The 25,576-nt window shown below is 42.3% G+C and overlaps 4 protein-coding genes across 11 annotated transcripts; 1 reads left to right on the top strand and 3 right to left on the bottom strand.

Moving 5' to 3' along the window:
• Positions 1–263: 263 nt before the first annotated feature.
• On the bottom strand, positions 264–11,119 carry srrm1 (serine/arginine repetitive matrix 1). Of its 5 annotated transcripts, XM_056392868.1 has the most exons (17): positions 11,029–11,119; positions 10,006–10,095; positions 9,651–9,773; positions 7,492–7,662; positions 7,083–7,183; positions 6,756–6,980; positions 6,305–6,490; positions 6,073–6,192; positions 5,630–5,838; positions 5,246–5,326; positions 4,256–4,342; positions 3,914–4,049; positions 2,893–2,979; positions 2,317–2,802; positions 2,014–2,200; positions 1,260–1,433; positions 264–1,111 (listed from the first exon to the last, which is right to left on the bottom strand). In XM_056392868.1, exons 1-17 carry the CDS (start codon positions 11,047–11,049, stop codon positions 1,001–1,003), a joined length of 2,595 nt encoding a protein of 864 aa, XP_056248843.1. In that variant the 5' UTR covers positions 11,050–11,119; the 3' UTR covers positions 264–1,000. The 5 variants fall into 5 exon arrangements, with proteins under 5 accessions (XP_056248843.1, XP_056248844.1, XP_056248846.1 ...); XM_056392869.1 differs by lacking the exon at positions 4,256–4,342; XM_056392871.1 differs by lacking the exons at positions 10,006–10,095; positions 11,029–11,119 and adding an exon at positions 9,287–9,410 and having other exon boundaries at positions 7,492–8,322.
• Positions 11,120–11,456: 337 nt separating this feature from the next.
• Positions 11,457–15,304, bottom strand: tdh2 (L-threonine dehydrogenase 2). The gene is made up of 9 exons (XM_056394463.1): positions 15,219–15,304; positions 14,895–15,101; positions 14,178–14,220; positions 14,018–14,088; positions 13,727–13,876; positions 13,471–13,643; positions 13,297–13,387; positions 12,929–13,198; positions 11,457–12,654 (listed from the first exon to the last, which is right to left on the bottom strand). Exons 2-9 carry the CDS (start codon positions 15,085–15,087, stop codon positions 12,509–12,511), a joined length of 1,137 nt encoding a protein of 378 aa, XP_056250438.1. The 5' UTR covers positions 15,088–15,101; positions 15,219–15,304; the 3' UTR covers positions 11,457–12,508.
• zgc:154055 (uncharacterized protein LOC556036 homolog) lies at positions 15,089–22,427 on the bottom strand. Of its 4 annotated transcripts, none has more exons than XR_008829440.1 (12): positions 21,930–22,427; positions 21,484–21,540; positions 20,880–20,988; positions 20,552–20,677; positions 19,246–19,419; positions 18,947–19,164; positions 18,692–18,853; positions 17,203–17,344; positions 16,542–16,762; positions 16,284–16,435; positions 15,855–16,097; positions 15,089–15,311 (listed from the first exon to the last, which is right to left on the bottom strand). XR_008829440.1 is itself a non-coding variant. In XM_056394461.1 (12 exons), the coding sequence occupies exons 2-12, from the start codon at positions 22,112–22,114 to the stop codon at positions 15,997–15,999; spliced, it is 1,647 nt and encodes a 548-aa protein (XP_056250436.1). In that variant the 5' UTR covers positions 22,115–22,197; positions 22,309–22,427; the 3' UTR covers positions 15,336–15,996. The 4 variants fall into 4 exon arrangements, 3 of the variants coding, with proteins under 3 accessions (XP_056250436.1, XP_056250435.1, XP_056250437.1); XM_056394461.1 differs by lacking the exon at positions 15,089–15,311 and having other exon boundaries at positions 15,336–16,097; positions 21,930–22,197; positions 22,309–22,427; XM_056394460.1 differs by lacking the exon at positions 15,089–15,311 and having other exon boundaries at positions 15,337–16,097; positions 21,930–22,197; positions 22,313–22,427.
• Positions 22,428–23,314: 887 nt separating this feature from the next.
• Positions 23,315–25,498, top strand: fam167b (family with sequence similarity 167 member B). The gene is made up of 2 exons (XM_056392970.1): positions 23,315–23,765; positions 24,208–25,498. Exons 1-2 carry the CDS (start codon positions 23,466–23,468, stop codon positions 24,469–24,471), a joined length of 564 nt encoding a protein of 187 aa, XP_056248945.1. The 5' UTR covers positions 23,315–23,465; the 3' UTR covers positions 24,472–25,498.
• Positions 25,499–25,576: the final 78 nt, after the last annotated feature.

Raw genomic sequence — 25,576 nt, 5'->3', positions numbered from 1 at the left:
ATGTTTTGACTTAGCAGACACATAAGATTGGGGCCCTGATGTCTCATTTGAATAATTATGCAGTGCAGGCAGATGTCATACACCCAGCTTCAGAAGATGTAGGTGAACTCTAACAGAAGTAATGACCAATTCTGCATTTTACCTGCTTTTAAAGATTTTTTTTTATCTGCATCCATCCAAATCGATTGTCAGTTGATAGATCCCCACCAACACAAAACTGATCAAATCTTCCAGCCCCTTTATATTAAAGGAAAATACACAAATCCTATAAAAAGGTTTTAATTCTGAAAGGATGACCAGATGACAAGAGCCAGGGTTGCTAAATACAAATTATAGAGCAGTCCCACAGAGATTAGCTTGGTGCAAGAGTGTCAACATAAAATTGCATATCAATTCATTTGGAAAATTAAAGCATACTCTGTATCATATCAGACTGTTTTAGTCATAAAACAAGATCATTTCAAAGTCAGAAAAAACAGCAGGTTAAACAATGCCAAACACCTCTATTGAGTTACAATGTGGGACAAGACATTCTGTTAGGGCCTCTAACAGTGCACACAGCTGTGTCACTGGTTCCACTAATAAAAAGGCAGTAGTAACAGTATGTTACTGTATGTTGGTTTTTCTCTACACTCCATAAGGTCAGTGGTTCATGCACATCAGAGACAATCACTGCACATGCAATAATTTCTCAATGGAATCTAGTGTAGGCTGTGGAAAATAATTGAAACCTGCCCAACTCTAACCTCCGAGCTTAAACCGTTTCCCTGCTCAACAATTTAAAATGATAGACAACACAAGCTTCTTTACAGTTTAGATAATACACTAACTGACAAATCAAGCTCATAATGCAACGCACTCTTCAGAATGTACCAAACCAGTAAAAAGAGAAAAACAAAAGACTCAAGAATTAACAATTTGTACATTCTAAAGCTGAACCAGGTTGATGACAAACATCAAGAGTGAGTGGAAAATTCAAAAGTGAGAAAGCCCCTTGTTTTCAGGACATCTGTGATGGAGACATCTGGGCCTTCCTCATGGAGCGCAGGGCCTTCTCTCTTAGGTGCTTCTCTAGGTCGTCCAAGCTGTCATCTACTTCACTATCTGATTCCTAAAAGAAGAGTGTGAAACATCACTCGTGTATCCACTAGTTTTGTCCACTAGTAATGTAGTAAAGTCCACTAGTTTCATTTTTTAAGATTTATTGAACAGGGATCAGAAGGCCTTAGTTTCTGTGATTTTTAGTAACCAAATTTTACCTTTCTTGAATCTCCATCCTCCTCCACAACCTGGTTTTCTTGCCCATCTCCATTACCAGCAGCACCACTCTTCTCCTTCTTGTGCTTCTTGTGCTTCTTATGTTTCTTCTCTTTCTTGTGTTTCTTTTCCTTCTTCTTCTTCTTTTTCTTCCCACTGCCGTCAACATCTGAGTTCTGCAATAAAACAGGTTTTTATGAGGCCGACATTGAGTGCTACTAAATGACACACATAAACAACATAATAGGAATGACATTCAAAGCATTACTGTGCCAAGCAGGGATTATGCAACAGCGGGGTTCCTACTTAATTAAATACATAATTTCCAGGGAATTTCCAACAATTTACAGAATTGGTTTTGCGGCTCAAGATGCTTTCAAGTACTCCCAGTATTAAAGGTCTTTCAAAGTGTTTAAGAGATGGGATGATGATGCATATCTAATTGTCTGGAGTGTTCAAAACACTTTAGATTTCAAACTGCATTTCCAGCTGCATACTTTCATTGCAACATCATCCCTAAACAAAACCCCAATTACAAACTAACACCCTTTAGGATACTAGACAAAATTCAATTTAGGGGCATGCAACAACCTAATTATAATTTTGTTGCACATTAAAAACATCCAGGCATCGCAGATTTTTTCCAGAATGTGTGGCATTCTGCATGTGAAGACATGCATAATATTCAAGACTGAAGTCATAAACCTTTAAGTGTTAATACCATCAACCTTAGGATAATAATATTAAATATCAAACCTTGCTTGGGGACTGACTGCCGGAACCGCTGCTGGCCTTTTTGGCTGGTGGTGGGGACCCACTAGCAGAGCGAGACGGTGAGGGGGAGGCAGATGCAGGGGGTGGACGTTTCTGAGCTGCTGGTTGAGGAGAAACAGATCTTGATCTGGAAGATGCTCTCCTCATAGGCTGGGGGCTTGGAAAGGGTCTGTGGAGAAGATACAGTTGACATCAGGAGGATGTTCAAAGACTAACTACACATACACAGGTTCCAGTGTACAAAAAGAATAAAACGACTGTCCTATAAATGCTTGCTTCTTTTACCTCTGGTTGCTGCGTGGCTCTGGGGTGCGGGACACTCTGCGGAAGGGTTTGCCACTGTGTGAAGGGGACTGCTGTCTTCGCTGGTTTGATGGAGATGTGCAGGAGCTTTCAAAACGTCCCTGGGGACTGGTGGAACCCCTAAGATTGCGACTGCGGTTTACAGGAGATGGGGACGGGCGGCCGGCTCCTGCAGCAGGGGACCGTGTGTCCCTGCTTTGCCAGCCAGAAGGCAACATGGGGCTCCTCCTATGTCTTGGTGGTGGTGATGAGGAGGATGGAGGTGTGCGTCTCCTTTGAGCAGGAGAACTTCTGCGCTTGGGGGACCTAGAGGGACGTCGCTTGGGCCCTGGAGAGGAGCGTTTAGCAGGAGAGCTAGACATCTTCCTCTTCTGTGGAGGCAATGGTGAGGGGCTGTAGCGACGCTGGATAGGAGGAGAATATCGTCTGGGGGATGGAGATCGTCGACGGGGAGGTGGGGAGGGAGACCTAGGCACCAAATACAATTGTCAAAAACCACTCTGAATCCTTGATTATTAACATTAAAATAAAACAAAATGGACATGACCATGCTTATACCTGCGTCTAGGAGGAGAGGGAGATCTGCGACGTCGTGGGGGAGAGGGGGAGCGTCGTCTGCGTCCAGGAGATGGAGATCTTCTTTTCCTGGAAAGGTACAAATATTGTTGGTTATAATGTGGGTTTTAGAAGTTAAATCATTCAGATAGTGTGGAAGTAGGGCTGGGTGATATGGCCAAAACTGTTATCACGATAAAAATGTATCGGTATTTATCACGATAAATGCCACATCATTATTTCTTTCTTCTTCTTCTTAAAAGGCTGATTTTAGCTCCTGAGTGAAAGTTGAAGAAACCAGTCAATTGTGGTTTTAAACTGTTCTATTTAGTCAGAACATGACAAACACTTGCCAAACAGCAGAACATTTAAAAACTCTGAGGTAAAACATTCAAAATATGACAAAATATGCATGATTAAAATCAAAATCCTTTTCAGTCCTTTTTACTCAACATAGTAAATAGAAAATTAAGTTCTACAGTGTGATACAGCGCACATGTAACATGATCAGACTGCAAAATAAATAAAAGAAGAAGATTTGCGCTGGGTACTGGCCTGGCGCTCGTTGAGGGTCCACTAATACTTGTTTGGGCCTGTAATTTCTCACTTTCTGTGTGTTCTAACGGCCGATATTGTTTCAAATATGAAACAGGTTTGGGGTGTTGCCTGACTTTGATGGAACATGTCTCCGGCACAGTGTGCAGTGCACATTGCTGTCTTTGTCAGACTAAATAGCCCAAATATCTTCAAAGTACTGAAGTTGAGCGGCCTCTCTCGTTGACAATATCTTCGTCCTTTGAGCTGTGTTCTGCCCGCCAGCCACTGCGTACCTCTGTAAATAATATCATGTGCTGACCTGCATTTATACCTCACCGTGCATCCTAACTTGTGCAATGCAGACCTAATTATATTCAAAACTTATCAAACATTTTTATTGTTTCTATCGAAGAAAATAATTTCTCGATAATTATTGCTATCGTTTTATCACCCAGACCTATGTATAAGTATTGTGCCTATGTCTAACCTTGGAGAGAGATCCCTGTGTCGCCTCCGTGGGGAAGGCGTACGGCTTCGTCTCCTCCTGACTTCACCATTCCTTGCACCTGGCCCTGCTGTCGGCCTCTTGGGTCCCTCATCTTCTGAGGAGGAAGACCCTGTATCTGAAACCACAGAGACAGGGGGCATCAGCAACTGTTTCGTTGTAGCCTTAACTGTATGCGGTGAGGAAAAGACACCAAGGTTGGGGTTAGGGCACAGCTTCAAAAGTCCATGAGACGATGAGTGCAAGATGACATGGACAGAGACTTGGTTAGAGAAAGGGGTTGGGTATGGGAGAGGAAAGAACGGGGATAAAAACGCTTTTAACCTGAAGACGACTGTCGATTCTGTCTGCGATACTGACGTCGCTGCTGCACCGAATCTGCTGTTGCCCCTTTCTCATTTTTATCCTCCTCTGAAATGTAGAGCATTGAGTGTCCCATCAGTGTTAACAAAACCAGTTAAACAGACTGCCATGGAAAAGTTACAAATATTACAGAAATAGATTTGTTGGTTTATTTATTTGGTTTGAGTTTTGATCATGTTTCAGCATGGCACAGTGCAATAGGACCATATATTTATACTACTAGTGTCCCTTGTGTTGGTATAAGGAGTTTTGTTTCACTCCGTTTATAGTGATGAGTTAACTGGGATCAATACATGTTTACTACACAGAATTATCAGAGCGGTTCCTGGAGGACTGAGCTACGACACACAAGCACTGTGATCCTTATAGACTTTTTTCTGTTGATCCGCATGTATACTTGTACACAAAAAAATGGAAAAGGGCCTTATGTAAAATTATCTGAGCTTATTTTTTGTATATTGACAATGCCTTTTTTTAAATAAATAAAAAATAGGGGGAAAAAAATGGGGAAAAAAAAGAGTCATCAGAGCAGGTTAATGGGGGCACTGTAATGAGGTTATATGGCACACATTTACGTGACTTTCTACCTTATTGAACTTTATCTCCATTTTCTACTGTATAAAATCATTCTTGACCAAAAAAGAAAAACAAAGAAAAAAAAAAAAAACATTTTCACAAATATTCCTTTCCCTCTCGTTGGCACGATTAAAATTAAGCATTTTGTAAATGACACCTGCAAATAAATTTAAGACAAAGCCAAGTTGCAATGACCTTAATGAGGTGAACATCCCCTCCCTCTTGAAAAATCAGGGCAAACAAACTGGGCAAAAAAAAAAAGTCCATTTATGACAAGTAGAAGTGGCTGGGAACTCCATACGACTGGTCATCTCTGTTAGTGAGCTGAGAGGTGAAAGGTCATTACAGTTCTTTAAAAGAGAATTTGTCACTTACCTGAGTCAGACCCTTCAGAGTGTCTGGGCTTGGTATTATCAGGTGGAGAATCACCCCTTCCTCCTGGTTTTCGCTTTAAACCTGAAAAACAAGCCACCAAGAATTTTAGATGAACTTTGTGTAATAATAATAATTCTTGTTTTATTATAAAATTTGAAATAATGGCTTACTTCTTGCCCATGCACATTTTAATTGCACAGCAATAATTTGGTTCTATGTACCCTCATTTACCAAAGAATTTGAGCAAAGCAACATTTTAAATAATGAAATCTGATTTCTAAGAACCAGAAGAAGCCAAGTAACTGAAATGGTCACATGGCTATACCAGACAAAGATGTAATAAATACAGAGAGCCACGGATGAATTGAATTGTTAAGATCATACCAGATGATCTGGGTGGGGAAGCCGAACCCCGGCCTCTTCTAGCCCGTGGAGACGGTGAGCGCCTGTCCTTCCCCGCAGGGCTAATGGAGGTGTCTGGATGATGGACCTGTTTTCGGGGAGGTGTGCTAGATATTCTTTTCATCGCTTTTTTAGGTGAGCGAGAGCCTGAGGAGCTGCTGCCAGAGGATGAAGCAGAGCGAGAACGCCTCCTGTAGGACACGAATACATTAACACCTTAAAACAGGAAAATTAAGGTCCGAAGTCCTCAGCATGGCCGGGGTATAGTATACACAATAGCACCCTGCAGTCATATGCAATGTATGACAATAAAATACTAAAATCTTGAAAACAGGAAGAGATCACGATGAATTGAGGCTATAATTTAAGGATGGTCCATTTAACCACAAGACCACCCTGTGCACCCTGCCTAGGTTCTCACTGACCTGCGGACTGGGGAGCGTCTGTGTCTGTGTCTGGAGCTGGTGGGACCACGTCTGGGGGGACTCCTTCGACGAGGTGACATTCTCCTCCTGGGACTCTGCCTTCTACGAGGGGAGTATGATCTGATGGGGTAGGGAGGGCGAATTGAGGTCATTGATTTTACATAAAAAGTAATTGAGGCCCAAGACTGGAAGACATCATTGTAAGTTAATGCCATGAATGTGAATTAATTACCTAGAACGGGAGCGACGTCTGCGAGAACGGGAATGAGAACGGGAGCGGTGGTGAGGCCTTTCCCTCCTGCTGTCCTTCTCCCTTTCCCGAGACCTGGGTCTTTCCTCTTTCTTATGAGTTTTCTCTAGGGAGGGTTCTTTGACTTCTGTCACTGAGTCAGCTTTCACCACCTCCACAACTGTGTCACTATAGACCACAGAAAGAAGATTGAACGTTCCGTCAGATCATTATTGTAATCTAAAGGCACGACTATACTACACTAAACCTTACTATACAACCAACAATACTACCTAGACATTTGACTCAAGTATCTAACTAAAATAATACATGAAAATAAGATCATGTGAACTTGAAATTATTATATTATTATAATTATTATTTACATTAAAAACAAATAACTACAAACTTTGGATCCCAGATAAAATTTAAATTTTTGAAGTATTCCACAAACCAGGTGGAAGAAGCTTCTTGGACCACTGGTTCTGGCAGAGCTCTTCCTGATGTATCTGGCTCCACAAGCTGCTCTAACGGTTTTGTAGGCAGCTGCATCAGGGGTGGAGGGGGTGAGTTGCCACCAGCTGGGCTAGGTTTGCGTCTTGGGGAGCGTGAGGGGCTATGTTTCCTTTCCCGCTTCACTGGTGACCTTCGCCGTGGTGATGGTGACCTTGTCTTTCGCCTGGACAGAGAAGAAAACCAAGAACAATTTTCCATTTTCTGCAATAAATACACAAATGCAACTTCTGCCCACTAATCTAAATACTGAAAGGTTTTCTCTTACCTCCTCGGGCTCTTTGACTGAGCCCTCTCTCTGGTTTCCTTGTCCTTTTCCTTCTTGTCTTCATCCACCTTCTTAAGAGAAGCTAGCTTCTCTTGCTCAATCTACCAGAAATGGAACAATATTGGATCAATCATCACTTTCATCACCAATATATCTTCAATCCTGCAGTGTTCATATACTGTCACTTGTTTATTCTATATTAGCTCGCTGTGATCATAGCATTTTACAAAAATGTGTCTCCAAAGTTAGACACGCTATTTCTGCGCGTCTATGACTTTGTCAGACCTATTTACGCTGTCTTCATCTGTCTGGGCTACTTGACCCTCCTACACATCGTCAGAAGCCACCGATCCAGGACCGTGAGTTTACACAGACATTTTGCCAAATTTGACTTCAGACAGCAGCTCACCTGTCTCTGTTTAATTTCCTCTTTCTTCTGTTCCAAAAAAGCAGAGGGGATGCCGGCAATGTTCTCCTGGGCACTCAACAGCAGGGGCCACAGGTCCTTCATGAACTCACGGGCATTCTTCCCATTCAGGAAGCCTGTCAGGTTGATCTGCATCATCTTGCTGTCCGGATGCTGCAACACACACACGAAGGGGGGAGAGAAAGACCATATGGCAATTGAAATGATTGAAGGCAAATATCAGAGGGAGGTAGGATCCCACAAATGGGGCTTCCTACCTTCTACTCTTCACTAAACTATACCTGTGACTATGTAGTTAACCATACTCAAAACATGTTAGATACTGACTAGAATATTTAACGTCCTTGGGTCCAATACTGGACTCAATAACCAATCAAAATAAAAGTGTGATTGATTTAAATTGTACTCACAAACTCAAACTGAGAATGCAAGCTTGCTGAGGGGAGACATATCTAGTCATATAAAAACTGCATGCAATACTGCTGTTATGACCAATTTTTATTTCCCAGATACATAATCTATCATTAAAAAAAAATGCCATATCAATACTTTGATTTCCTCAGTGCTATCCTCACTACTTTACATTTCTGTGTCCCTACCCACCCACTGTTTTCCAGTCTCCCCTCCGTCTACACTTCAGGAGTTAAACAAATAGCCACAATACAGAGTGCATTAAAACCCAACACTGCAAGTACAGTTCCGGTGTCTTCAGTGAGTCCCGTGGGATCAGTGGGCACGGAGCTCCCTTGGCTTGCTTCCGCCTCCCTACTGCTTGAGACTCAACCACCTTGAGCTTAATGTTATATCATTTATCTAAATTGCAAGAGACGAACAAGCAATAATGAGTACACAGTTACACAAAAAAAGGAGTTTTATTTCAACAACTGATAGAATAATTGTGAGATACCGTAATCTCAATTCAATTAGCCAATCTTACCATTATGCAACAGAACCCTTTAAACTTAGCTTCAACATGGTTTAACATATCAGTGGAGCAGTATGATTCAAAAAAAATAAATTAAAAAAAGTTAACTCGGTTATGATGGCTGTGATGAGTCTATTTAAATAAAGTAGCCTACAGCCTCTGAGATGAAGAACATGCAGTTTAGAGTTCGAAATGAAATACATAACACCAGTTGGGCTTCACATTACAGCTCTACTGCCAAGAAGGACTTTGTTACAGTCGAAAACATAAAGAGTAACTTAACACCAAGCTGAAAAGTATTGTTACTTATGGTTGCAAATCAGGAGTCTGTTACACATCTGACCACACTCACTTGAGATGCTGGTGGAGTCAGAGGTTTTAACAGACTTGTTACAGTGTAACTCAAAATCAGCTCAAGATCTTGTTTTTGCTGACCTCCAGTGGCTTAAGTTCTGAACTTGCCACAATGATGCAGATACACCTGGGGTGTGATCATGACAACCATCGCATCACTTTTAGGAATGGTTACCAGTGCAACAGAGGACATTTCTGACCACACCCAAAAGAGGTGCAAAAGACTTGAAACTTTCACTTAAACAATCTATTTCAGCTTGGTGTTAAAATACTCTTCACTCTTTTAAGAATGTAAAAAAGGAGATCCAATACTCTTAACAATAGGCTGTGGCACATTGTTAAATCCTCACTGTTTTTAGCCTATAATTCCAGTTACATTTAAAAGGGATCTGGGCAGTTTAATGATGCACTGCAAGTACCTACGGAGAATATGATTATGGCATTGTTCAGGTGTGTCTTTCACTGACATGATATAGGTGATCCCTGCATATAACTCACCTCAAACCACACACTGCATCATGAAGGGAGAGTTGGGCTCAGTGACTTTGGGCTCAGGAGAGAGCTAATTAGGTGTTGGTGCTATACTTCTGATGCAAGGTATAACATCCATATTGGTTCAGGCCTTTTAAATCATAAATCACATCATCATTAGAAGACTGCTAAATAAAGGCACTTTGTCACATAACAGCAAAACATGGTTATGTTATCATATATCAGTTTTATACCAATTGTTACTTTACCCATTCAATTTCAATTTGACTAGGATGTGCAATTATTTGATTATATCCCTTCTTACTGACTAAGCATTGCCCTCAAATTTATGTTTTGAAAAAACAAAAAATAACACAGCTATAGATCTTACCTTTTCCTCAAGCTGGTTAAATATGAACTCTATGACGACATCATCCTCGAATCCCAGAATCTCTGTCACTCGTTGGGTAATCCAAGGTTTGATGACTTCCAGGTTCACTTTGGTCATGTCCACCTAAGGGTGACACAAGCAACCAAAAGCACCCAGTTTGTAAAATCAATCAGTGACTAAATGACCTGAGGCTACATGGTCTACTTGGAGCTGTGGCCTTCAGTTTCATTCAATGCAAATGATGGCAATGGTGGCTGGCAAATCACAAGTAATTACATTTTTAAAAGAAACAATTTGTTGAGGAAAAGATACTAACACAGTGGAAAAACTATTGATCATGTGGATGGTCTCATACCTTCTTGTCCAGACATTCTGCAAATTTCAGCTGCTTCAGCAGTTTCTTGTGCTTGTTGCTGAAACGGTTGTCTTGCTCCGCACTCGTGCCCTAAGGAACAATAAACCATCAAATATTAGTTAGCTTGTTTGATGTACGATGGCAATTGTATCTACACGCAAATCAACGTATGCTTCAAACTTCCTAGCCCCGCGTCACGTTACTGCACTCTAAGAAACCGGCAGTACATCGAAACCAAAACACAGAATTTAGGTTAAGTTAGCTAACCCTGGGATACTTGTACTAACACGTGTACTTAATTAAGTTCAAATTTTTAATCAACGTCGGTTCAGGTGACCAAAGTATCCTGTTAAATTTAAACCGTCAAATTGAGTCGTATGTGACACTGATACCAGCAAGCTAACCTTAGTTAAGCTAACAGTTAGCCTGCTTAATCCTCAAAGGAAAACTGACCGGCTAATATTAGCACAGTCTGGCGGCTACTTTGACTGAAACCGGCGCTGATGTGGACACAATATCAAAAGTCACATTAGTGCAGTAATTCAATACACCTAAATGTCTACATATACTCGCTAACGGGAGCGTATCAGTGGTCGTGACTAGCCCACAGAGACAGAAACGATGCACCGCCCGGGCGCCATCTTTAGCCAAAGCTAGCAAATTAGCAGTAGCTAGCTAGCTAGGTTGGCTCGTCTACTTCCTGCAAATGTTTCCCACCTGCGCATTAATGTGGAAAGGTTATAACATTTAAGCAATGTAACGTTACATTGGGCTGTAGGGTAACACACATTGTTTTAGTTAAGACGTGCAGCTTCACTCTGAGAGTTGCCCAGTTGAAACACGACTAATGGCGAAACCCAAGCTTGTTATCGGTTGATAGACGAAGCCCTGGCCGTAACGTTTCTGACTGTATGGCCCTCCGCCGAATTACATATGGCACATCAATGTTCTAAGCAAACAATGTATAGCCAGGCAACTTAACAACAAGACACTTAAAGTCAGAAATAAGATTAAATATCTTACGCGGAAGAATCCCGCGTCCATTATCGGAGAAAATTGATAATAACAGCCGCCGATGAGAAAGACGTGTGTGGCGAGCCGGATGGAGGGTGCGCCTCTGCAGGAAGAAACAAGCAATACATCTGCTATAATGACCGAGGAGAGGCGGAGGATAAATCCTCACCTGTTTGTGGATAAAATTAAACAGTTTTGCATTGAAATGTGTACTCTAGTTAAAGTGCTACGGTGTCAACTCTCAATGGCAAATATACTTATTAACATTAAAACCTCTCCTTACACAGAATGACCCCTGACTGTTACAGAATCACGAATGTTATGCCATAGGCTTATAATTATTGATGCATGAATGTGTGAGCAGAATTTTAATGTAGTTAGTCAAAGTGGGGACAATCTTAACCTCATAAACTGCTGCGTCGTTGAATCTATAACACTGCATCATACTTTATTTGAGGATCATGCTTTTTGCATATACAATCAGGATTTGCAAATTAACCAGTGTTTACAGTAGTGAAATAAATGTAGTCGTATAAAAAGAGTAGCCTAATCATTCTCTCTGAGATGTAGTAGAGAAGAAGTATGGGATAGCTTAAAATGGAAATTCTCAAGTTCAGTTACTCAAAATTGCACCAATATGAATGCACAAGGTTGAGCAATATACAATAATCACTGGTGTTTGGATAAATAACATTTTTATTGTTCAAGGTCTGATTCAAAGTACACTGCATTTTTATACATTGTTTTTCAAAGTTAATAAGGCTTCATTTGTTATTGGTACTCATTCATAACCAAAATCACACTGCTGGCAGAAAAGTAAAATAAAGGCTTCTTGTTAGATGCCACAGCAAGGGTAGTGGGGTTGCATACAGTGTGTGATTTTCACTTGATAGACTATACTATAAAAGACTGTCTCATAAAACAGCCAGAATACACGATGTGTCAATACAGTCCAGTGTTAACTGAGCCAGTCATTTCAGATGATCCTGGTATCAAAGTGTACGACAGATTTGTTACTTTAAATATGCAACTGGTCCATTTTGTGTTAGACATTGTAATAGACATTGTAACAGACTACTGTGTCCATGCATGCAATGACATTTGAAAATCTCTAAAGCTTAAGAAGTAAGTAGTTTTCTGTTCCATCGGAGGCAACATACCCATGTGTAAAGTGATGCTTATACCATGATAACAATTAAAAACAACAAAGATGGAGAGAAGGTTTGACAGTATATTATTCCCTGAAAAAGACTGTGTGCTTGTGCGCATATGTATGACGTCTCACTGTCCACTGTAGATTGAGAGGTTCTGACTGAGAACTCCCACTTTACAAACAGTCCCTGGCTCATTACTGTAATGGTCCAGAGTAACACAGGATAGTGGTTGACGACGTCTGAAAGTGAAGTGAAAGATAGTGTATTGTTGGTAAATGCAGGCTGAAGAAAAGTCAGGGGTAGGGCATTGGTCCGTCTTTGTGGAGCAGGTTTTGCTAGCTGACTGGCAAACCCTCATTGGTCCTCTTGTCTCGAATGGAGCGCAGCATGTCTGACACGAGTTCTTCGAGCCCGAAGGCCGGTGCCCAGCCCCAGTCTCTCCTGGCATTGGTGTCATCAAACCTCACTGGCCAGCTGTCTGCTGCAAAGTGACAGAGATGACCACATTAGCCCCATCACAACAAGATTAAAGATAGCAATATCAGTCCCACCAACGATTTTCAAAATAAAAGAAGATAAAAATGCTTTCAGGTCCATCCAGGAAAGTCTTACAGATTGAGCTTTTTCTTAAAATGTCACACACTTTAACAAGTTAACAGTGAGCAAATCACCAGTAATGTTGCAATTTTTTGTCCTTTAATCACAAACACCAACAAGTGAATACAGCTATGTGTACCACACGCATTGAGACATACCGATGGTCTGGCGGACAGAGTCAGGATTGTAGGTGACCTTGAGGTGAGGGAGATGCTTGCGGATTTCTTGGGCCACCTCCTCTGGCGTGAAGCTCATGGCAGCGATGTTGTAGGTGCGCAGGGACAGCTGGCACTCTGGAGCCTGCATGAACTCTACTGTGGCACGGTGGCAGTCAGAGATATGCATCATGGGAAGACGTGTGTCGGGTCGCAAGTAGCACTCGTGATGACCTGTGCTAAGAGCATCGTGGAAGATTTGAACTGCATAGTCTGTGAAGACAGAAGTCCAGAGTGCTTAGTCCATAAGATCCATCCGATTGTGCTGAATATACACTGTGTTGATATGCAGATGTTAAATGATGCAATACCTGTTGTTCCTCCTCCAGGAGGCGTGTTGACTGATATCACACCTGGGTAACGTAGGCAGCGGAAGTCCAAGCCATACTTATGATGGAGATACTGAAGAATGAGAAGCGGATTGACATGACACGTACTCCAATGGAGTCTCTGTATGTGTGTGTGGATTTTTAAGATCATTTTACCTCCCCCATCAGTTCTCCATGCACTTTGGACACGCCATAGATGGTTCGAGGTCTTTGCACACAGAGGTCAGGGGCCGGGTCACGTGGAGAAGAGGGACCAAATGCTCCAATGGTGCTTGGGACGAAGAGGCGCAGGCAGTTCTCCAGGGCCAAGTCCAGCACATTATGAAGGCCTAGATCAGCAGAACATCCAAAGTTCAACACAATAATCCCTGAAAAGGTGGTATATGTAAATGCTGTGTGCAGTCAAGCGGACCTGTGATGTTGATCTTGCGTGCCAAAGCCACATTAGCCTCTCCCACAGCACTGAGCAGAGCGCTGTAGTGGACCAGCCAAGTGATACGATTATTTACAATCAGTTCTCGGAGGTGTTTGTAGTCCAGCACATCAGCATACACAAATGGACCTGATGACAAGAAGGGGAGGTGAGGACTTCATTTAAAAGCATTAGCTGTTTATTCTGTGATGTGTGAAATGAGAAATATATGAATTATATCAGAAAAACAGAAAACAAAAAGTCATATAACTTGAATTAGGTTTTGCATACCACTGCTGAAAACATGAGGTGAAGGCTTCTTGATGTCTGAGAGGATTACATTCTCTGTTCCATACTGTTTTCTACACGTGAATATAGATATGATGATGATGACACTCAAATTTCATACTTTCACAAACTTTGATGTCTCAGGAATTTCTAAATATCTCACCTGAGCATTTGTGCAAGCCCCACACCCAACTGTCCAAGGCCACCTGTATACAGAGACAATTTTAACATTTTATCTGTGCAGAAAAACAAATGGAGTTTGATATGAAAATGAAATCAATGTTTTTGGTGCACCATGCTTCAGCTGAAAAAAAAAAAAAAAAAAAGCTTTTTGTTTGTTCCAAAGCTTTATCCTGGGACAAAAAGTGACAGCAGGGTATTATTCTCCCCACAGTGACTCATTGGCTCTTTTATATCACTAGCACTGTCTGCATGCACTCTATTGTGAAGAGTCAAAATGGGGTCTTGCTGCTGGTGCACAGTGAAAACAACTCGAAAAGAAAAAAACGACTGCACGTCTGTAGTATTCCACTCATGCCATTGATAAGACATTGATATGAATCCTTTCTCCCAATACTATCACATTTCATGTTATTAGAAACTTAAGATCTGAGTGTTTTGCACCACTTTTGGATCCTTTAAAAGTTGCACTTGTGTAACGCATTCTGCCCCTATTGTAGCTGCTCTGCGGCCAATAGTACAACCCACAGCCAACAGTGACTCCACAGTGAAAGTGGTAGAAAGCAATGGCAGCTTCACAGGTTCAGTGTTTGGGTAGCTGTGGAAAAAAAAAAACAAACACATCTTTCCCTGAATATATAAATAAATGTCAGATTGAAGCAGCTTTTGCGTGCGAGTGACAGACAGATATTTGTGTCACCTGTGATGAGAACACGAGGGTTTTCCTGAGGAGGTGGGGGGCTGCAGGTCTCCCGGCTGTTCCACCTGCTCATCTGCCTGGGCAAAGACCTGAAGCTGCGACTGGGCGAACTCTGCACCCTGCTGAGGCAACCTCGGCAAAACAGGCCCAGCACAGCCGCAGTGGGCGCACAGACCAGCACACCCGGTTGCATGTCCAATAGCAGTTCTTTAGGAAGGTTAAAGTGAGCTTAATCACACTGTTCTGATTACACAGAACATAATAATCTTAAAACAGCTTGACAGACGCAGATTCAACTAATAGAGATGGAAAAAAATACATTACCTGTGTGCTGACAAAATCAGAAATCCCAGACAGATGATTCTTGATCCAACACCAGCAGATGCAACTTAGTACATCCAAAACTACTCCTCTAAACTAAATTGCAAAACAAGAGGCGATAAGACAGCGTTTGAGGCATTTACGTGTTAGAATGAAAAGATTACCATCCGATTGGTCACCGTTTCAGTTCACCCAGTAACCACTGGATAAATAAGCAGCTATAGAAAGTCATGCTGGGCTATGTGGTTCTTGTCCACTTTGTGTAATCACCAGGGCTTGTGGCTCTTGACTGAACAGGACTACAGTCTCCAGCTTGCAAAGCTCCGTGTGTGCAAACATGCTGACTTGCTGTGCACAGGGATTTGCATTGTGAAGAGTGTTTAGCTGAGCTTAACAGGACTGGGAGGTGTGTCAGTTACACAGCCTTCTTCTTTTGATAATATTTATGAGTGAATATTTGCCAGAAAATAATCATCCCACTGGAATTATGCAAAACACAGGCTATAATTAGAGAAAATTTAAGTCGTTTATAAAGCAGTGAAATATGATGTGAAATTATAGATGGCTAAAAGCCTCAAATGACACCAACAATTAAGTTTTTTCTAATATTATTTTATGAAAGAATAAAATATACTTTACATTAAATCACTGCAGGTTATTGAGGATTCGGAAAACGTTCCCAGAGTCAAAGGCATTGCACATTTTAACGTTCCTCATTAAAACATGTTCAACATGTTCAGACTGATCATCTTCACATACTCATACATGTTGGACGGTTTTATCAGTTGAGTGCCAGCCTCCCCCATGCAATGACCATGTTTCTTATTTCCTCCTGAGCCTCCTCCAGGTGACGAGCCTGTTGAGTCCACCTCAGAAAAAAGCCTGAGGATCAGACATGGGCTTTAGTCAAGACTCCCCAAAGTTATCAACACTTATGCATACAACACTAGCGAAGGCACTGCAATTATATAAGAGGCTACAATACTGAATGAATGTTAGTAATGATGCTAACTGACAGGTCAGAAAACACAAGGTCAGGTTTGAATGCATCTGCCAATCAAAGCTCACCTCTCCAGAGCTGCAGGGACTGAGGGTGGACTGAGGGCCAGATTGCCAGCTCAGTGCGCTCATACAGGGGGTTGGAGTAACGCTCTCTCTCCTCGGGCCTCAGCAGGGCCTGGAACAAACAGTGAGTCTTCTCCTTCACTCCTAGAGAGCACCTGAGAGAAGGAGAATGAGGTAACGTGACGCACGTGAAGATAAAGGTTGGTATGACACAGAAAGTTTTGTGTCAGCCATTGATTCCAAATGCCAAGTACCACGGACCTCTCCTGGTCGCTGTTACAGAGGAAGGTGCCGTAGTTGGAGGCGTAGGCCTCAGTCGCCAGCTTCAGGAGCAGCGCCTCGGAGAAGCCCAGAGCCAGAGGGAACTGACGCCACAGCTGCCACACACAGTCCAGCAGCAGCAGGAAGACCGGGGACTCCTGCTGGAGACGAGCGTGGGAGTGGGCTGAGTGGGCACATCGCTGCTGGAACGGGTGTCCTGCCTGAGAGAGGAAATGCACACAGTACATACACAGGCACACTGAATTCTGTGGCAGGCTGAATGTATTCTGTAAGGCAAAACCCAGGGGGAAAAACACTGGCTGTGCAGTTGCAGCTGTTAGTTTGTGGCTACTTTGAGCGTATTGTAAATGGCCTAACTGAAGGAGAGTCAGACGACCATATCAACATTTTTATGGACTCAGATCTTCTCTCATCTGGAATATGCTGTTTGGACTGTCAGAGGACCGTGACCAGAGAGTTTAGTAAGAAAATCAACCTGAAAAATAAAAGTGTGGGGGAAAACTGATGGGTCGTCACGGGTAGTGTTATATCTCTGTTGTTTCTATAACCCACTGTGTGGCCAACATTTATTCCAACAGGTCTTTCCAAAAAGGATATCTTAGCGTCTTCCCAATCTTCTCATACACACACATACACTCACCTGTACCCACTCCCTCTCCAGCAGAGCCAGGAACCCCTCCAGTGTGCGGCAGCATGGGTCCATGATGAGCTGAGCCACAGTGCTGATGAGCAAAGTGGAATCTGTCCCTTCAGAACCATGAACCAGAACCGAATGACCATCTCTGGACAAAATCAACAAACACAGCACAGTGTTGTAACTCTATATGCATAAAAATCACGCTGCATTTATTTCAAATCAAAACAACGACGGAAAGTGCTGCTGTCAGGATTTAAATGCTTTAGTTTTGTCTTTGTTGGTGTTGTCATTATTTGTTCAGTTGTCCTGACATCATTATAGTTTTTCCTTATAGTGCTTTTGATAAAAATATGCATTTGAGTTCCTTCAGGCAGGGTACTGCACCGTACCTTTGAACATTTGGCACATTTTTGTGCCTTCTTGTCTGCACGTCTATAGGAACATTTCAGTACCCCTAGTGACAAAAGGTACCTTTATGTCCTGGTACAAAAATATACCCAGTGGAAAGGTACAGAATTGGTACTTTATGAGGTAAAGTTGGTGCGACACGTCAGTTTGTACCTTTATGAGGTAAAACATACCCCTACATTCAGAGACAAATCTTTTAACAAAATCAGCCTTTTATATGTAAACTAATCCATTTTCATTGCATTTCAATATATTGTTCTGATAGAACTGATTTGTCCTTAAAAAAGTTCCAGCACATGACAAAAAGCGGTGCGTCTCAACATTAAGCTGAAGCATAAGACCTAAGGAGCCATTCTCTAATCACTGAGTGCCACCAAGCAAAATTTCATTTTGGTTTCATACAGAAAACAGGAAGTTAAGTAAAAGTACAAAATGCAAATTCATGATTCACATACTGTATTAGATTCAATTAATTCAGTGTTTTAACACTGTCTTTATGAGCCTGCATCATGACCCTACAACATCATCAAAACCATTATAACAAAGACTAGCTGAAATCACTAAATGTACACCCTATACACCCAGCTATGTTGTTAATGAAGATGATAAAAATTATTCCAAGACCAACAATTGAACGGGAATTGTCACCTATTCTATTACAACAAACCCAACTCTATATTTAAATTTTGTAATCACTGATCTGCAGCATCATCTGCCTGTACTTCAGTCTTGTTATATGTACAGTTATGTATTCTTTGCTGTCAGCAATGATTTTGTATTGTTTTGTAAGTTCCACAGTTATCAGCCCAGTTATCACCCTAAGGAGCATTTCAGGACATTACAGGGTACTTTTCTGAAAAATGTACATTAGGGTACAAAAACGAAACCCTTATTTCTCTGTGTGTACAGTTTGAATTAATGACATCTTTCTATTATAGTATTCAAACATTAGTATTTGAGGATTTTACTATCCTCCTGTAATGTTTTATTTAAGTGAGAAAAAATTCTTCACAGACAGATGTATTTGCATACAGCTCACCAACTGTAATCCCACCACACACACATAAGATGTGTAAGATCTTACCTCTCCACACACTCTGCCAGCAGGCCAGCAGTTGACAGAGCAGTTTGGATGCGAGACAGCCACTTTGAATTCTCGAGCTTACTGAGCCAACGGTCCATATTATGGGACTCGTCACCACAGGCTTCCACCAGCTTAATTAGACTCTCCTGGAGAGCTTTACCCCTGTTGACACACATATGTAGGAAATGGTGAAAGATCAGTATCATAAAACGATGAACAGCATCCACTCCCAGTACACGTTTCTTATACACACACCTTTCCACCTGTCTGTGTAGTCTCTTCCAGCGGCTGTAGCACGATTTGGACTCAAACCCTCCACCTGTCATCCGGACCTGCTGAGCCTGCTGACTGGAGCGGGTGTCAATAATGTAACCTTTGTCAGAGCCGTCAATCACAGCCTCGAGGAGGAGCTCATCTTCCCTGCAGCGCTTCCTATTGGCCCCCGTCAGCGGCTGACTGCTGCGCATGATTACCTGTAAAGTTTTAGTTTGGTCAGAATTTTTTGGTAGCTTGTATAAATTGTAGGCTAGAGGAGGAACACACAAGCATCTCACCATGCCATTCTTCCTGTGGTAGTAGCAGAGGACGGGGAAACGTCCCCCCTGTCTGAATTTGGCTGCTTTTACCAACATGTCATCATTTATGTCCTTGGGAACGATGAGAGCTGAGGGGTAGGTGGGACACACTGAGTGTTCTTTGTTCACAGTGCTCAATCTCCACCTATCATGCTGCAAACAGAAGAGAGAGAAGGTGATTAACACTAGTCACACAAAACAAATAACTAATGAATTACTGAAAACAGCAGTTCCCTGGTTGGAAAATTTCAACTTCATGATATTAATGTCACAGGAAACAGCTCTCATGTGGGTGGGTGCATGTGCTAACTGCTGACATGTTCATTCTTAAAGACCAGGAGGGAAAATACATGTTTTGTTTCACTGTTGACTACTGATTGGTCACATCATATAGGTATAAAATGACAAAACTGCAACATGGGATGCCATTCTGTAATGCAAACTTGTACGTGAAGCTAATATGTTTTCCAAAGAAACAGCTTTGAAGAAATAGTTCAAATGTTGTGAAATACATCGACTCGCTTTCTTGCAAAGAATTAGATGTGAATATTGATACGACTTTCATGTCTAAAGAATATATATCAAGCTGGGGCCGGTAGCAGATTAGCTTAGCTTAACTAATACTGGAAACATGGGGAAACAATTAGCCTAGCTCTATATCATTGTTCTAATTAGCCTATTTTTAGTCTTTACGCTAGGCTGAGATAACCATCTGGGTGTACAGACAGACCTGACACCCCTAACCCTAACCCTGTGACAAATTTTGATATTAAATTTTCTTTAATCAAGAGTTACAGTTTACAATTTGTAGTTGTCAGCTAAACAGGACAGCTCAACTCTCGTGGAAGTGGCAAGAAAGACAAAGACATGCACGCTCCAATCAGGTTCCACTAAGCCAGCCTGATGAAAAGTACAGATATCTCCCATGTTCTGGGAACATTGTGCCTGTAAAACACATGCAACAATGCTGCTGCCCTCAGGGTCCACCCCTCACCATAGCAACATGCTATTCCTAGAGGAAGATGTCTGTCTGTTAAGCATGAATACACATTATGTGCAGCACATTCTGAAATTAAGGGAAAACAAATGAAAGCTAAGCAACAAGGATATCCTGAATCCTGACCCCTACATTCATTTGCCCCTGGCATTTTCCTGTCATGTGGGTGGTGGGTCACTGTTGGGAAAGGTTGCCTGTGAGACTTATGTGTGTACATGTGTTTTATGCATGTGAAATTACATGTCTGTACAGCAGCAACAAGTTTATAGAGATTCATCTGTTGCTTACGAGCTCTGTCACTTGACTGTAGAGCTTTTCAGGGGATGAGAGACCCCACTGGTCCTCCAGGCTGAGATCAGTAGGTCTGTAAAAGAAAGGATACATCTCCGACACACAGTCCAGACAGGACAGAGTCTACAGAGAGTGAGAAAGAGAATGTTGTAAGACATCGAAATAGATTATTATCAGATTTAAAGCAGAAACCAGGGCAAAGAGGAAATAGTGAGAGATAATGTATTCAAAAAAAGATGAGAGCCCATCACAAGACCAAATAATGATTTCCTCAACCTTTTGTACATTTCAGGGCTCAGTACGATTCTAGGATTAATTATTATACCTCGATAGAGCGTGCAATATTGAGACACTGCTCCATGCCTGGGATGTCAAGCTGTAGCACACGCAGATCTTTACACTTGATGGTAATCGTTCCTGAGGATCCAGATATCCTACACACACACACACACACACACACACAAAGACACACACACACCACTATGACTCTTGCAAAAGAATGTAAACAAAACATGTATTTCTACCCCCCCTCTCCCGTCAATGCTGCATGTCTTGATTCTTGCAGTGCAGAAAGTTTGACTTGCAGCAGAGATGGATGACAAACCCAGTCTGGGTTTGGGCTGTGTGTGTGTGTGTGTGTGTGTGTGTGTGTGTGTGTGTGAGAGAGAGAGAGGGGGGGGGCTTTATATTGCTGACAAATCAGTGTGCAACTCCTACTCTCTGTTACTGACCAAAAATATATCCAGTGGTTTCCAGCAAGGCTTAAGCTTCTACAAGGCTTAAAAGCAAATAGCAAGCAACCCTCAACACAAGCGTGTGCAGGGTGACAGGAGAGCTGCTGTAATCTTGTTAGCAAATTTCATTCTCCAGTACTGTGGACAATAAGGGCAGCACAGAGCAGACACACTGCAACACAAATGATGTCCAACCTTTCACTGCGGCCTGCATTAGAGAAGAGGGCGGAATAGCCCAAAAGGTTTTCCACACTGGTAAAAAAAAAAAAAGATTTGAGGAATAGTGTAATTAGACATGAATTAGACATTAGATCATTCACTGGCACAGTAGAGGCAACTTGGTGATGGTTAGTTATTGTTGATTAGTGTGATTGATTATTTGTTTGATCATGCACAAGTCTGCAATCATACTCTCAAGAAATTAGTGCTTGAAAGATCCCTCATTAATTGATGTAATTAGACGCATTAAACATTATGGCTGTTGATGGATTCCTGTTGACTCAAGAGACGTGTTGTTGTTTTGGCCGACTTCTACCGCTGCACATGATCATTTTCTAATGCAGTAGGAAACTACACGACTTGGTAAGATGTACATTGTCACAGTGACGATGACCTCTCACTTCTCAGTCGTCCTCCCTCACCTTTTCTCAATGGCATCGATGTTCCTGAGGAGCAGTAAAACCTGCCGGGAGCTGCCCTCCCCCCTGTCCGAGAAGAGCAGGTGGTGGCCGGTGATGCACAGGGTGCCCCTGCTCGGCGGGTGTAGGGGCTGTCGGAGCACAACATCCTCCACATTGGCGGTCTTGATGTGGTCAGAAAACTCCATCTGCTGTCGGTTAAAAATCAAAACCCACCGCTGGCGAACTTAAGAAGCACAGACCTCGACTTCAAATCACTTCCTCGCCTCTTCTGTTAGAAAATGAAAGCAGTGAGTCTCCTCCTCTGTCTACACCGCTGTTGCGCTCTGTTTGTTTGACGATAAGGAGGTTATAAATAGATTTCATTTTTCTGTGAACATACCCACCCAGCCTCTGGTGTATAGCTTTCACCTTCTCAAACACAGGGTGGTCACCGAAATGGAAAATGTGTTGCTTGAGTAGACTGAAAACGGAAGTGCACGTTTCCTGAGTGACAGCAACACTGAGATGTGTCACAAAAAGTTTTGTACATCGTGGGGGGGGGGGGGGGGGGGGGGGGGGCAGAGAGAGAGAGAGAGAGAGAGAGAGAGAGAGGCAGCGGTGATGTGCTTGATAAAAGACAGATGACCACTAGATGGCAGCATAGGCAAACAGAGAGAGAGCAGGTGTAAATCACGACCCACCGGTCAGACTTTTGCTGTTTTGTGCTGTGGTGGAGGAACTGCTTGAGTCTTTTACTTTACATCTGCATTCAGTAGCTAATGGAAGTATTTAGGAATGAAAGTACTTTTACTCATGCAGAATGCCTCATTTTAATAAAAAAAAAAGTACAAGAGTACAGTGGTGGACTGTAACCAAGTACATGTACTCAAGTACCGTGCTTCATTTGAGGTACTTGTGGCTTACCTGTATTTCCACTTTATGCTACACTTTATCCTTCCACTGCACCATCTTTCAGAGGAAAGTGAAACTTTCCATGTCCCTACACAATACATGTATTTACTCTTTGCTGATTGCAGCTTTTACATGCAAAACACATGGCAGGCTTATGAAATTGTAGCCCACGCAGTGTGTTAGATTAAACTACCCAGGAATGTAAAGTGGTTCGATACAGCTCATTATTATTATTTCTGTATTTTGATTTAAGTAATAGTTTGAATTCAGAACTTGTGTTTTTACTTGTATTGGGGCATTCTACACTGTTGTAGAAATACAATAGTAAAGAATCTGTCCACTTCCTACACCACTGCTTGTTTAGAAATATGAAATAAGATAAAAGTTTGACAAAGCGACGCCCAGTCTCTGCTACAGAATCTGGAGGAAGTTCAGGGAAATCTGTCTTCGTTCATAAAAAGCCTATAAATTCTGCAGCCTCCCTGTCCTCCGCGGGATGGGCGGTCACTGCTCCTTTTCTCCCTATAAAGGAGGTGAGGACCTGTTGCGCTCAAATCGCCAAGCTGCAAAAACCTGCGAGCGATCTCGACGCGGATTTTCCAGGGACTGTGTTCTGTCGCGGTCTGACTCTCCTTCTCTGGAGCGATGGATTTTAAGGAGTTTGGAGATGAGTCCTCCGAGGGACGCGCTGAGGATCTGGACAGCGTGAAAGCGCTCACAGAGAAGCTGAAGCTACAGACTCGCAGGCCATCCTATCTGGAGTGGCAGGAGCGGGTCCAGAGCCGACCGTGGAAGGAAGGCTGTCCAGCAGACGCTCCTGGCTCTGGGGGACAAGTCGTTTCCATGCCTGCGATTTTGCGAAATGAGAACTCAGAGCTGGTTGTGCGCAACATCTGTGGCTTTGATACTATTGATGATGCTTTGGAGTTTCTGAGAAAAGAGCTGGTGAGTGACAACCAAACATTTTATTTCATTTTATTTGACAAACATATAGGGCAATTAGTGTTATTTTTAGTGCAAGTAATGTCATAGAAGTTGAAATTCCTTCTTCCTGTCGAACCAAAAATCAACAATGATACCCATCTACACATAATAGATGTTCTATGTTGCAATGATTCGTCAGTGATGTGCTCTGCATAAGTCAAGGCGTTGCATGACTGACTTCATGCAGTCATCTTTGCATAAACAAAGTCTGTGGAACAAACAGATGTCTGTTTTCTCACAGTCCCAGGCTGCTGTACCCGTATATAGCACATACCAGTGATTAAAACCCTTTGATGAGTAAATAAAACTAAATCTAAAGTTATCTAAATCCAAACTTCCACATATTTTCTGGTATCTCACTGATGCTCACTTTCTCCTCAACCTCCTTTGCTCCATCCTCCAGAGGGAGATGCAAGTCCAGGACAACCGTCTGGCCCGTCAGCTGATCCGTCTGCGAGGGGAGATCCACCGGCTGAAGGTGGAGCAGGTGTGTGACCGCCATAAGGAGATGCTGGACGACGCGACCTACGAGCTGGAGGAGTGCGGAGAGGAATCAGACCTGCTGTGTGACATCCCCATGAAGGCCGCCTTTGCTCTGTCCACCCCTCTGAAACACCTGGGCCTCACCAAGATGAACATCAACTCCAGACGCTTCTCACTTTGTTAAAACAGTCAAGATGACTGTGAATGTTCCCATGGCTTCCTCTCTGGTGCTGTGGGCATATTATTGGGGTTATTTCCTCCTTTGAGGGTGTTTTGGTGACAGACTGAAGAGTGGCTGCCAACTACTGGTGCCAGGGGTGAAAATGAAAATAAACTCTTTAGATGTGCACAGCGGCTTGACATGCATGAGGAAGCTTCTGTGTGCAGACCTGTAGGGGCACACACCCTTAATACCAACACACCTTCCTGCTGGACGGAGCCTGGGCTGCTCCACTATTGACTGTTCTTTGCACAATGCAATGTGCATCAAAGTAGATGAAGACTAAGAGCAAGACTGAAATGTAATGATAGCTACGGGATGGGCATTATGTTATATATCTTATACAAAGGTCATTTGGAGTTGCAGAAACAAGGTTGCACATGTGCCAAAAAGGTGGGGGAGGGAGGAGGTCACAAGGTCACATCATTAGTAATTCACAGATATATAAAGTATAAAGGTGGCACATCTGGTTCAATCTGGTCTTATCAGATAAAGCAAACGTTAAGTGTTCAGTATCCTCACAGGAAGTCGGTGGTCTCACTCCTGCAGATTTATACCCCTCGTTCCTCACAAACCAAAAATATCTCTATACGCTCACCGCTGCAGTGACAGGACCCAGGAGGCTACAGTATGTGTGATACATTTTGTTTTCCATTACCACAGTGCACATGCTGCAGAGCACAGATTGTAAGCTATATATGGCAGGATAGTGACGGAGCGGACTGAGGTGCTCAGTGGGCAGTTTAGGCCATGTTAGATGGTTTATTATATAAGTAAGAAGAGTAAAATATTTTTGTTGTTATATTTTACATATCTTGTAATTGTGTTAAATGTAAAATCATTTATTGACATTTTTATCACTGATATTGTTAAATCATGCCACTGTAATATGAATGTACATGACAAGTGAGTTTAAAAACAAAATGCCTTAAAATGTAAACGGCTAATTTTTTGCATATACAACACAATATTAAAGAGAGTTTACTATGCCTGTCAGTTGTAAATTGTATTTTATTGGCACATCAAGAAGTTTAAAATGCAAGTTATTACATGATTGAAAAGTGTGCTA

This window comes from Seriola aureovittata, chromosome 13 (assembly GCF_021018895.1).
Source record: "Seriola aureovittata isolate HTS-2021-v1 ecotype China chromosome 13, ASM2101889v1, whole genome shotgun sequence".
NCBI lineage: Eukaryota > Metazoa > Chordata > Actinopteri > Carangiformes > Carangidae > Seriola > Seriola aureovittata.
This window is presented reverse-complemented; position numbering and strand designations above follow the sequence as displayed.

Excerpts from the sequence above, each read along its gene's own strand:
- srrm1 (XM_056392868.1), bottom strand. The coding sequence starts at position 11,049 with ATGGACGCGGGATTCTTCCGC. Across the intron at positions 6,491-6,755 it reads CAAGAAGCTTCTTCCACCTG|TGACACAGTTGTGGAGGTGG; the intron begins GTTTGTGGAATA and ends TGTGGTCTATAG. Across the intron at positions 4,343-5,245 it reads CTCTGAAGGGTCTGACTCAG|AGGAGGATAAAAATGAGAAA; the intron begins GTAAGTGACAAA and ends TCTACATTTCAG.
- tdh2 (XM_056394463.1), bottom strand. The coding sequence starts at position 15,087 with ATGCAACCGGGTGTGCTGGTCTGTGCGCCCACTGCGGCTGTGCTGGGC. Across the intron at positions 14,221-14,894 it reads CCCTCGTGTTCTCATCACAG|GTGGCCTTGGACAGTTGGGT; the intron begins GTGACACAAATA and ends CTCTGTATACAG. Across the intron at positions 13,644-13,726 it reads ACGCAAGATCAACATCACAG|GCCTTCATAATGTGCTGGAC; the intron begins GTCCGCTTGACT and ends CTGCTGATCTAG.
- zgc:154055 (XM_056394461.1), bottom strand. The coding sequence starts at position 22,114 with ATGGAGTTTTCTGACCACATCAAGACCGCCAATGTGGAGGATGTTGTG. Across the intron at positions 17,345-18,691 it reads CTGGCAGAGTGTGTGGAGAG|AGATGGTCATTCGGTTCTGG; the intron begins GTAAGATCTTAC and ends GATTTTGTCCAG. Across the intron at positions 16,436-16,541 it reads TGTAACAGCGACCAGGAGAG|GTGCTCTCTAGGAGTGAAGG; the intron begins GTCCGTGGTACT and ends TCCTTCTCTCAG.
- fam167b (XM_056392970.1), top strand. The coding sequence starts at position 23,466 with ATGGATTTTAAGGAGTTTGGAGATGAGTCCTCCGAGGGACGCGCTGAG. Across the intron at positions 23,766-24,207 it reads AGTTTCTGAGAAAAGAGCTG|AGGGAGATGCAAGTCCAGGA; the intron begins GTGAGTGACAAC and ends TCCATCCTCCAG.